General features: G+C 52.8%; 1 protein-coding gene across 1 annotated transcript in view; it reads left to right on the top strand.

The window, feature by feature from the left end:
• Positions 1-11678, top strand: part of CAMK1G (calcium/calmodulin dependent protein kinase IG) — a 29685-nt gene extending 18007 nt beyond the window's left edge. Inside the window, exons 4-13 of the mRNA XM_026509052.3 lie at positions 1071-1145; positions 3607-3745; positions 4400-4523; positions 5869-5944; positions 7001-7113; positions 7876-7954; positions 9291-9378; positions 9615-10039; positions 10557-10679; positions 10801-11678. Coding sequence (XP_026364837.1) covers positions 1071-1145; positions 3607-3745; positions 4400-4523; positions 5869-5944; positions 7001-7113; positions 7876-7954; positions 9291-9378; positions 9615-10039; positions 10557-10647 — 1210 coding nt within the window. The 3' untranslated portion in view covers positions 10648-10679; positions 10801-11678. The remainder of the gene's footprint in view (positions 1-1070; positions 1146-3606; positions 3746-4399; positions 4524-5868; positions 5945-7000; positions 7114-7875; positions 7955-9290; positions 9379-9614; positions 10040-10556; positions 10680-10800) is intronic.
• Positions 11679-12300: the final 622 nt, after the last annotated feature.

The following is a 12300-nucleotide window of genomic DNA, read 5'->3' as shown; positions in this document are numbered from 1 at the left end:
GAATTGCTGCCTAGGAAGCCAAGCCCCCCACTTAATATGATCATTCTGCTCACCTTGGCCCCTGAGTAATCCCAGTAATCTAGAGCAAATTTTCCCGAACACAATGCTATTGACATATCAGACAAGATAATTCTTTATTGGGTTGGGGGGCTGTTCTGTGTGCATCGTAGGGTGTTTACCAGCATTCCTGCCTCTACCCACTAGATGCCAGTAGCTCCTCCCCCCTTGCCAGTCACAACAATGAAAATGTCTCTAGATATTGCCAGGTGTCTCCTGAGGGACAAAAGAGCCCCTGGTTGAGAATTACTGATCCAAGACGTCCCACAGAACGGACCCCAGAAATCAGCACCTTCCTTGCTCCTCCCGATACTCTGGAATAATAATCTTGCAGTGCTCCTTCCATGGTTACCCATCAGGAGGCTTAGCTAACCTGATTCTCTTCTGATACAGTCCACTTTCTTCAAGGATATTTCTGAAGGAGATCTGGATACCCATTTTGTAAAATAATCTCTAAAATAAAAGTTTGGGGTGTTCCTTAGCCTTCTTCAGTTCTTTTAACTTTCTCTTTTGGTAAAGTCTAAAGAGATTTCTGGAGGGGTGGCAAAATGGTGGTTCCCTGAAGGCAGGATGATCAATTATCCGTTCAAAAATATGGATTGAGGGGCACCTGGGTGGCTCGGTCATTAAGCATCTGCCTTTGGCTCAGGGAGTGATCCCGGGGTCCTGGGATCGAGCCCCGCATTGGGCTTCCTGCTCTGCTGGGAGCCTGCTTCTTCCTCTCCCACTCGCCCTGCTTGTGTTCCCTCCCTCGCTGGCTGTCTCTCTCTCTGTCAAATAAATAAATAAAATCTTTAAAAAAAAATATGGATTGAATACCACCCTGGGATCTTTTCTGTAGGAATTCTTTGTGACTGCTTATTTATTAGGAAGGCTTCACAAGGATCTGCTCTTCCTAAATATTGTCATCAGAAGTCTCTAACAGAAATAAAAGTCTGGTGGACAAGGTGTCTATTCTTTGTCTGAACTACCTAAGCCACATACCACTCACCATGAGCCTTACTCTTCCCCAGGATCAAGCACGAAAACATCGTGACCCTAGAGGACATCTATGAGAGCACCACTCACTACTACCTGGTCATGCAGCTGTAAGTGAAAGGTGACCCACTTCCTCCACAGATGTCTCGGGGGCCTGGGAGGCCTAAAGGAGGCTGCTCGGTGGTGAGGGGAGTATGGTGATTCAAAAGATAAGATCAAAAATTAGCTGAAGAGGCCTTCACATGCCGCGAGTTCTCTCAGGCTAAGGATGCTTCTGGTCACAAACATATTCTGTGTGGACTGAGGGGTACATCTAGGACTGATTATTGAGATGGTCTGTTCCAGTACAGCCTTACCAGTTTTTAAAATATTTTCTACAAGTCAGCGAATAGCTGTGGCTCCAACCCACCCATCTTCCCCTGCTGCCCCAGCCACTCCCCTCAGACTTTCTGGACCTTCCCACAACCCCATAGTTGAAGGGATAATGCCTGGCATGGGAGGTGACCTCCAGAACCCTTCTGGGTTCTGGCTCGAGTCCATTTTGGCCAGTCTGTCTGTATCCACCAAACTGAATACTAAATGTCTTAATGGGGCGCCTGGGTGGCTCAATCGGCTGAGCAGATGACTTAATTTTGGCTCAGGTCATGATCTCGGGGTCCTGGGATCAGGGCCCCTCATCAGACTCCGTGCTCAGCAGGGAGTCTCTCCTCTGCCCCTCCCCCTGCTCGCTCATGCGCTTGCTTGCTGGCTCTCAAATCAATAAATAAATCTTTAAAAAAAGAAGGAAAAATAAATGTCTTCATGCCACTCCTGGGTAAAGTGACTGTGGGATTAGAAACCACAGGTACATAGATTTCAATTTGATATTTAAAAAAAAAGACTTTCTCAAAAGAGAGCCATCCAAAGTTAAAAACAGGCTGTGATCGTGTGTGCCCATCTGTGGGACAGAAATGGCACCTCACTGGAAAAGTCTCCACATCATTGTCATATATAAATAGGAGTGCTGCCTGAGAGCGAATGCTGTAGGCATTGGTCGGTGCTCCTGAGGGCTCAGCCTTGGACTCAGAGAAACTTCTATTTATAAAGCACACACACACACACACACACACACACACACACACACACACACACACACGCTCTGCAATCTCTGTAGCCAGAGGCAATATTTTTGACTGACAGGCTGATTCCTCAGATACTTGAATGAGCTAACTCAGGCCTGAGCAGCCTATTAACTCCTCGGCTCACCTGAGGCACAGGGAATAGAGGGAGCAGGTGGTCAAGGGAGTGAGGTTGGGGCAGAGGGAGACAGAACAGCACTAACAAATGAGCAGGGACCATGTGGTGCCTTAATGAGGCCAATTCAACAGGATTAGCGCGCATTCAGACAGCGAAGGGGGGGAGGGAAGCAGGTAGAGTTAGATGGCACTGAAGAGGTGCAAAGCCTACGAGAGCGCCAGCTCTAGGACCCAGGCCGCTCCCAAGTCAGGAATTCCTAGTTGTGCGTAGAGACTGTCTTCCTCTTGGGCCTCTAGCTCCTGTGGCAGAGCCCAGAGCTTTAGGACAGAAGCGAAAGGAGTAGGGTGGTGTGCATTTTGAGTAGAGAAATTCTCCTTCCTCATTACCGAGTGGCCCTATCACATGTGCATGTCCAGGTCCAGTGTCCTGGAGCAGTGAGAAGGGGGCTAGGACTGTGACAGAATTGGAAGCCCTGGTTCGTGGTTGACGTGGGCTGGAATGTTTACCCCCGAGAGGGCCTCAGCTGAGCACCTCACCGCCCTCACGTACTGGAAGCGATTCGTGGGAAAGGATGGTATTCTTGCTCTGCGTGGCCCCAGTGGGTGGAAATAGTGTCTGCTGGTAGAAACTGCAGAGAGTGGGTTCCATCGTAATCTAGAGAAATATAGAGAGGGTGGTGAAAGATAAAGCTGTCTTAGGAGGTAGTGAGTGGTCTCCCTCTGCAGTGTTCCAGTATGGACTACAGAACGTCTTGGCAAAAGTAGGGTAGATGGCGTTCAAGAGACAGGGGACAGACTGGATCTTAAAGCCCCTGAATCCTAAGATACCATACGACTGAAGTCTCCAAACACCGCTACGGCTCCACCCATGATTCCGGCTTTAGGTAGCCCAGCTTTCCACAAGGAGGAAAGAAATCCTGACGCAAGCACAATTGATCTCATTTGTACGCCTTTTCTTTCCTGCCTTGACCTGATTTCAGTGTCACCTCTCCTTTTCATCATGACTCCCTGGGTCCTAGGCCAGGAAAGTAGGCAGCTAAGAATGTGCCCACAAAGGGATTATTGGCTTCTTGCTTGACTCTAACCCAGAGCATTTTGCATTTTAAGGAAGGGTCCAGGGAGAAGGCAATGGTTGGCCCAAAGAAATGACTCCCCCGTGATGTCATACCAGCCCCCAAAGGAGGTATTCTCAGACTGAAGTAGCCCTCCCTGCCCAGGCCATGGGCACCTGCCTGTTCCGCCACAGCCGTGTCTTCATGGTGACAGAGCAAACACACTTATGTCCCTTTGACCTGAAATAAGACCTGGATTCCTACGCTTGCCCCTATGCCCACAGTGTTTCTGGCGGGGAACTCTTTGACCGGATCCTGGAGCGGGGTGTCTACACAGAGAAGGATGCCAGCCTGGTGATCCAGCAGGTCTTGTCAGCAGTGAAATACCTCCACGAGAATGGCATCGTCCACAGAGACTTAAAGGTGCCAAAGTGGGAGCCCTCAGTGGGAAACAGAGAATGACCCTTTAGGAAGCTGCCTGGGTCATGGGCAGCCTCAGCTGTGTAAAATGAGAGGGTTGGACCAATAGACTCCTAAGGTCCCTTCTGCCCTCAGATGCCTTAAACAAAGCTTAAATGACTGAACAATCATTGCTAATTTTCATCTCAGCCTTTTCCTGAACTTTTCATCAGGCCTCACCCTATTAGGATACCAAGATAATCCACATGTTTCTTGAACCTAGCTATAGTCAAAATCAAATGTAAGAAATACTTATTGGGGGGTCAACATTGCATCAGACATGTACTAGACTTTAGAGAGATCAGAGACAATTAACCATGGTTTGGTTCCCTCAAAAAACAGTCTTAGGGTAGTTGGAGATGGCGGGTGGGGGGGGAGTACATCAGAGGCTCTAAAGCTGAGCAACATGAGGGCCAAAGCGAAATCCAGGGTGCTCGGGTATGGAGTGGGGGATTGCAGGTAGGAGGAAGGAGGGAAAAACTGGGGGAGATGAGCCTGACCTTGAAGTCAGGAGCCCAGAGCGCAGCTTCCTTAGAAACTCTGTATCAGGGGAGGAAAAGAAATATGTATTTCAGATGATTATATCCTACACTGCATGATATCGCTCTTCTCCCACAGCCTGAAAACCTGCTGTACCTAACCCCTGAAGAAAATTCCAAGATCATGATCACAGACTTTGGTCTGTCCAAGATGGAACAGAGCGGAGTCATGTCCACTGCCTGTGGGACCCCAGGCTACGTGGGTGAGTCTGGGAGGAGGAGGAAGGTTGACCAGTTGGCTGTGTTCAACCTCATGGATATCATTTAACAGAAAGGGGTGATTATGAGGAGACAGGGTTCAACTTCAGGGGCAATCCAAGTAGAGCATTCACTATGAGGTTTAGGGTAGATCTATGTATCTCTGGAACTACCCCCTCCTAATCCCAAACCCTACATCTTTAGAGACAGCCCACCCCTGAGCCCTTCCTACAGCCCCTGCCTATCCTTGGCTCTCATTTTTGCAGACAGACTCCCTGCCTTTGTGTTTCTGGCTAGACGAGGGGCAGAGACAAGATCATAAAACCAGAGTTGGTTAGATTGCTGAGGGGTTGACACTAGGCGCCCCTTTTCCTTTCTCCCACTTCCGGAGGAGACCTCAATGCCCCAGTTGTTGGAATCCTGTAAGCATAGTGTTGAGTTTGAAGCTGAGGAACTCAGGCATGCCCTCCAAATCTATTCCCAAAGAAACATCCTAGGAAACTGGTAGAGGTGGGGTCTCCTGCCTAAACAGGAGGCTTTGAAAGTCCCAAAAAAGTAAAAGTAGGCAAGTTACCAGGTGAAAGCATTCCTGAGATCCATGGAGAGAAAGCCAGTACTCAGAGCATCCCTTCCTGTGCCTTCTCCCTTAGCCACTCAACACCTGGTTGAGGATGGGACACAGGAAGGAGACCTCTAACTTAATAGAGGAAATATGTGCTCTCACCCTCAAAGAGAGGTCAGTCAATAGGTATTGAGTCCCACTGAGTACAAAGCCCTAGAATCTGGGATAAATACAGACGGTACATCTCTAAAGTCCTAGCAGAGGAAGACATGGTTCATTTTCTCATGGAACTCTCAATCTGATACAGCAGAAGGTACCTGAAATGATGGGACAGTTATCACGTGCCCTCTAAGAGCCCTCATTTAATGTGGAAGGCTCTGTCTCTTCTCTCAGGCAGATCCCAGTCTAGTGGGAGAGAGACTGCCCATACTTCTCATGTGTCCCCATGTGAATAGAGACACACAGCCCCGGCCCTGGGATACCCTATCTGCGTGGGGAGACACAGACCTGCCTTCAGACACTACTCAGTCTGATGGGGGAGATGTAGCCCTAGAGATCCCCAGTCTGATGTAAGAGTTAAAGGCCCTGTCATGGGGACCTTCCAGGCTGATGGAGGAAGATTCAGTCTGATGGGAGAGCCACAGTAAGAATTTTCATTCTTACAGAAACACTACCATCCCAGGGGTAGAAGTCAGTCTGCTTCTCTAAGCCTTTTCCTGACCTTTGACCGTCACCCCTCAGCCTTCTCTTCTTGTCCCAGCCCTGACTCTACCTTTGGTTTGCTGCAGCTCCGGAAGTATTGGCCCAGAAACCCTACAGCAAGGCGGTGGATTGCTGGTCCATTGGCGTCATCACTTACATATTGTGAGTAGAAGCTGGCATTGGCTCAGTTCCTGGGAAATCTCAGAACCTGCTCATGCTTTTTCTCCCCTCCCCTCTTAGCTCCTCGAGCAACATCCACCTGCAAAGCGTGTGCGTGTACACATGTGCACGCACACATACACACACACACTTACCATGCACACGGCTCCAAAGGTTTCTGTCCTGGTCTCCACCAGATTATTAAAACAGAGCTCAGTGTGAACCCACTATTCAGCCATATGGTACTTTCTCTTCCTGCACCCCCACCCCCATTTCCTCTCTATAACTGTGTTGAGTCCTGCTCTATGGAATGAGCAGTGAAGAAAGGAGAGGCCAAGCCAAGCTTGGAAGCCAAGTGGACACAGTGTTCACATCTAAGATTTCTCTCCTGGCAAGTCCGCCCCAGACATAATGATGGCCTGAATGAACCTGGTCATAGCTCCTGTCCACATATACTTGGCCTCTCCTTTCCAAACCTGCTCATCACCCCTTCCCCACCATCCCTCCCCACCCATAGCAGACTCTGCTTTTAGGAAAATAACTTATTTATCCCTTAGTAGGGACTCAGTTCTTTATTTACTAAGCTTATGTTGAATAACTACTCTCATTCATTCGTGGACTCAACAAATATTCATTGACAGTCTATTCTGTGCTAATCACTGGTTTAGGTGCTAAAGAATAAAGAACAAAAATAGCCTAAAAATCACAAAACGTATATTCCCTCATGAAAAGTACATTCAAGCAGACAATCTATCATCTCTCTTAAAAGTATTTTATATATCCCCAAGGATCAGGGAGATATAGGAGGGGGAGTGAAGGTTTGGGGGGAATAATGCACAAAGAGGCCTTCCAGAGTTGCCTGTTCCAAGCTTTGGCTCCTGCATAAACACTTGATGGGGCCTGCATCATTCGAGAATCAGGCAGATCCATGTCCTGTTCCTACTGCTGGTTGGGGGTCCTATTTCCTGCCTGCGTCTGCAGTGGAGGCCGAGCAAAGGGAGAGGTTGGCCGAGGGAGACGGGTTTTTAGCAGCATTAACTCCTTCCTGTTTCACTGCAGGTTGTGTGGGTATCCCCCCTTCTATGAAGAAACAGAGTCTAAGCTTTTCGAGAAGATCAAGGAAGGCTACTATGAATTTGAGTCTCCATTTTGGGATGACATTTCTGAGTCAGGTAAGGCTAGCAGGTGTGAAGGACAAGATAACAGGCTCAAGGCAGAGGCTGCCAAGACAAAAGAGCTTAACAACGGATGACAGTCCTGGCTCTTGAACGTCCCCGGGGAATCTTATAGAACAGGCTGCCAAGGAAAGTGGAGAAATCTTCATCTGGCTCAAAGGCCAAATAAATTATTCGCATCTAAGGTTCATGCTTTTGTTTTCCTGGAGACAGAACCACAGCATGCCTGGGAAAAGCAGGGAGGTAGTTTAGATGAGGGGCCAGGAGGGCAGAGCCAGGCACAAGGGAGGGTTCTAGGCACGAGTGGCAAAACCAAGGCCAAGTTTTGCCTTTATTATATACCCAGACTGAGAGCATGCGATGTCCGTGTGTGAGAGAGAAGGCAGTCGTCGTTGGGTCCGTTAAGTGGAGATCAGAGGTGGGCCGGGGCACCACTCACATGTGCCCACGTGGGGCTGCTGGCCCCTGAATGGTGTAAACGTGTAGACCCGTGGCGGGCACGCACGTTGGGGCCTCGTGATAGGAGCTGTATCTGCAGTGTTGTGTGGGTGAGGCCACGTAGAGCCTCTCTTTGGTGGTTATGGTGGGTTGTTGTTAGGTGGTTTGGATTTTTTTTTTTTTTTCTCTTTTAAGGCTCTTAAAATTGCCTCTTTGGAAGATTAGCTAAAGATGCAGTCACTGCCGCCCACCAGCCCGGAAGTGAATTTCCATCAGTCATGAAATCTGGTCCTTAGTTGTGTCTCTGATTGCTCCCCTTAGCCAAGGATTTTATTTGCCACCTGCTGGAGAAGGACCCGAATGAACGGTACACCTGTGAGAAGGCCTTGAGGCACCCCTGGTGAGTGAGGATGGGGTGGGCTCTGGACCCTAGCCTTGTGCGGTTCCCCAAATACCTCGACGCCTCATCCACGTGGTGTTTCCCCACAGTTTGCGTGCCCTGAGCTCCTTACTCGTGCAGCACGCGAGGAGCACGGTTTATCGGGTCCAAGAGATGCAGACAGCATTTAATGCGGTGGGCTCTGACCCACGAGCGGCAGCTGTCACTGAGTCAAGGGCGGGAGACAGACGCAGCCAGGCACTGTGATCGGTACTCGGGTGCAGTCAGGACTCAGTACTAGCTGCTCCAGAGGCCCCCCGCACTAGGCAGCTCTGCCCCGCCCTTTAGAGCATCACTTCACTGTTGATGGTGAATATATCCCTAACCCGGCCTGACCCTTTACCTCCGCCTGGATTTCCCCGAAGTCCCAACACACTCTCTGTGTTCCAGAAAGGCCTCAAAGCTGTATTTCTCTTCTTGCCCTCCCCTACCCCCTATCCCAAGCTCTTTCCAACCTACACGTTGGCTCACACCATTTTCACCACCTAGAATGTCCTGCCTCTTGCCTTGTATGTCGTTTCTGCCCTGTCCTGAAGCCCTGGGTCCTGCAGGCCAGGTACACCTCCTTACCTCTCTTCAGCAGTGACACAGCTTACCATGAATTACTCAAGTTCATGGCGTGGAACAAGGCTCCACGGCCACACTGGAACCAGCCCCAGGGGATCAGGGTCACATCCGTTACTTCTCTGTGCCCCTAGTACCTAGAAAGTACTGTGCATAGGGCAAGTATCTGAGGAACACTTAGAGATGGATGACCAAGAAGAGGGCAGCCTGTGTCGGGTGGCCTCACTGAGGAAGGCTTCCAGGAAGAGGCGCGTTCTGAGGAAAGTTTTGAGCTAAAGGATAGTGACAACCTAAGCGCCCTTTGACACAGAGGCTGGAAAGCCTTTTCTGTCAGAAACCAGAAAAGAAGTATTTTAGGCTTAGCTGGCCATACCGTCTATACGGCAACTACTCAGTCTGCCCTTGTAGCATGGAAGCAGCCATAGCTCCTACTTGAATGAGGTCCCAGTGAGACCTAGTTACAAAAACAGGCAATGGGTAGATTTGGCCCACAGGTCATCGTTTGCCCACCCTTGCATAAAGCAAGTCTGTGGTTTTGCCAAAGCATGGGCCCCGTAATGACCTGCCCAGGGGGAGAGGGGAGCCCTGGTTCCAGCCCGTTCCTGCCGTGGGCCACCCTTCTTCTGAGCACTCCCCTCAGCTTAATGTGGACCGGCATGCACGGCCCCCCGGCCACCCCCTGGCTGAGTTCCCACAGCCCCCCTCGAGCCAGGCGTCCCTTCTACACCCACAGGATTGACGGAAACACAGCCCTCCACCGGGACATCTACCCATCAGTCAGTCTCCAGATCCAGAAGAACTTTGCCAAGAGCAAGTGGAGGGTAAGTGGCCCTTCGGGGGAGGTGGGCGGGCTGTTCTGGGCCCTGGAGCTGAGCTGGGGCAGGGCCGGCATGGGGGCTTCCCGGGGCTTCCCGGTAGACGCTGGACCTCCCTGGACCGTCTCTGAGATGAGACGCGGGCGCACGGGTTTCCGGAGGCCACGGGGCGATGGGAAAGCTGGAGCCCCGTGGCCGTCCGAGAATGGGGAGGCTCAGAGGCGGCTGTGGTGCCCCCTCAGCAAGCCTTCAACGCGGCCGCGGTGGTCCACCACATGAGGAAGCTGCACATGAACATGCACAGCCCCGGCCTCCGCCCGGAGGTGGAGAACAGGCCCCCCAGCACTGCGGCCTCCGAAGCCTCGAGACCCGGCTGCTCGGAGATCACCGTCACCCAGGCCCCCGCCCAGGACCAGAGCGCCGCCCTTCCCGCCCTGACGCGCCTGCCCTGCCAGCACGGCCCCCGGCCCGCTGCCCCCGGGGGCCGGTCCCTCAACTGCCTGGTCACCGGCTCTCTCCGCGTCAGCAGCAGCCTGGTGCCCGCGCAGCACGCGCCCCTGGCCGCCGGGCCCTGCGGCTGCTGCTCCAGCTGCCTGAGCGTCGGCAGCAAGGGGAGGTCCTCCCGCTGCTCCGAGCCCACGCTCCTCAAAAAAGCCAACAAGAAACAGTAAGTATCTTCAGCCAAAGACGGAGGCCTCGCCCTGCTCAGGCAACCGGGCTGAAAGAAACTGGCCGAAGGGAGACAGCCCTGCAGGGTGGGAGGAGCTCCGGGTCAGGGGGCAAGGGGAAGGCCTCCAGTCCTGTCCCTGCCACTGCTGTGTGGCCCTGGACAGAGGAGTCGACGTCTCTGTTTCTGGTTTGCTCGTCTGTAAGATCACACTGGCCTGCCCAGCCCACCTCACAGCGCTACGTACAAGTGTAGTGAGGCAACAGGAATTCCAAATGCCTGCGGAAACTGAGTCCGTGTCAGTTGGTGGGCACTAGATTTCTTGAGTTTCCAGAACCATTGTGTTTTGGGGGCAAAAGCGGGGCTTCGTTGTCATCTTCGTGCTTTCAGCAAAGGGCTTGGACTTTCGGAACCCGATGGAAGGAGGGCCGAGTGGAGGCCACAGGCAGGGAGAGCTCCCCCAGCTCTTCCCCCTTCCTTAAACACCTCACAACCCCCTGCCTCGCGTGCTTTCCAGGAACTACAAATCAGAGGTCATGGTGCCAGTGAAAGCGGGTGGCGGTTCCCACTGCCGGGCGGGCCAGACTGGAGTGTGTCTCATCATGTGATCCCTGGAGCCCACGCCTGTGTCGATTTTCAGGTGAGGCGACAGAAGCGGGAGGGCCAGGGCAGGGGGCTCGGCGAGAACCAGCCCCATCCCAGAGTCTGAATGAACGGGTCTGAGGGCGCCCCCCCCGACCCTGAACCCCTTTCCTGTGCAGGAGAGACGTGCAACTCTTCTCTGCCTTCCCAACCTGGCGTCCACCCTGCAGCGGGAGGAAGGCGGAGCGGGCGGAGCAGGGCCTGGCAGGAGTGGCTGCCGGGGAGAAGCAGCAGGCTGCCGCCGCCTGGGGCAGACCCTCCCAGAAGGCCCAGGAGCGAGCCCCCAAGGCGCGGAGGCCTCGTTGAAGCTGCGGGCAGGAGGAGCAGCGCCCACCCGCTACCAGGTCTCCCTGACCTGCCTGCTGTGTGCCCCCACACCCCACGTGCCGTGGCTCTGTGCAGTGACCTAGGTAGCTGTCGCCCGGGGCTGTGTCGTTTGTGGTGAAGCTTCCTGGGCTGGCCAGGCTGTGTCCCCTTCTCCGAGCAAAGCCATATGGAGCATTGACCCAGACTCCCGCTCAGCACACGCTCCTGCCTTGAGGCCTTCATCCCCGCGGCCAGAACGGGCTCATTAATGTAGTCGCCTGCCCGTCTGCATGAATGACACGCGGCTCCGTGGTCGGCCTGTGGCTCTCAAGTCCCAATCCTTGACTCCATGACTAGCTCCAACCGGCCCAGTACACTTCTGAAACACTGCCCTCCTGCCCCAGGCCGAAAGCAGTACCACAGCCTTCCAGATGAAGAAGACGGCAATCCGCGATTAGGGACTGTAGGGAATTCTTACCCTGGCCAGATGCCTCACCCACACCCGATGAAGTAAAAATTGGAAGTTGACCGTTTTCATTTCAGCTGGTAATTCTCATCCTGCTTCTGCTCTTCTTTCTCTCCCGGAAAATCAGAGGCATTATTCTTGTCCCTCCCTCGTTTTCTTGTACCCCTGCCCCCTCCAGCTTCACGTTTGGTGTTGTGCTCAATAAAATGGACATATTTTTCTCTAGGAGGCTTCATTTGGTGGTTCTTAGAGTCAGACGTGGCTCTGGGACTTCTGAGCCTGTGTGGAGCGGAGAGTGTGCTGGGGCCTGGGGGTCAGCAGGAACCTGGCAGGGTAGTGGCTGACGCAGACGGAGAGCACAGCCTGCGCCAGGTACTAAGTGGCACGAGTTCCATCTGTTGACTCATTTACTCCTCACAACAGCTCCCGGGGCAGGCTCTGTGGGAGCCCAAGCAGTCAGGCTCCGGCATCCGTCCTCCTAACCGCTATTTTAGATGATGATGAATTCAAAGCCCTTTCTGCCCTGCCCTCTGCCCTGCCCCATCTGACCTTGGGGCAGTAACACGGCCTTCTGTGCCTTGGCTTCCTCGCTTGTCAAATGGGAACAGCAGCAGCACCTGCACCGTGAGATAACGCAGACGATGTCTCCAGCACCGTGCTCAACAGATCATTACCGTGATTAATAATGGCCAAGAAAATGTAGGTAAAATGCCTAGCACGGGGCGCCTGGGTGGCTCAGTCAGTGAAGCGTCTGCCTTCAGCTCAGGTCATGATGCCAGGGTCCTGGGATCGAGGCCTGCATCGGGCTCCCTGCTCAGGGGGGAGCCTGCTTCTCCTTCTGCCTCTG

Source organism: Ursus arctos, unplaced genomic scaffold (genome assembly GCF_023065955.2).
Source record: "Ursus arctos isolate Adak ecotype North America unplaced genomic scaffold, UrsArc2.0 scaffold_2, whole genome shotgun sequence".
Lineage (NCBI taxonomy): Eukaryota > Metazoa > Chordata > Mammalia > Carnivora > Ursidae > Ursus > Ursus arctos.
Note: the sequence above shows the minus strand (reverse complement) of the source record. Positions and strands in the feature narration are given on the sequence as shown.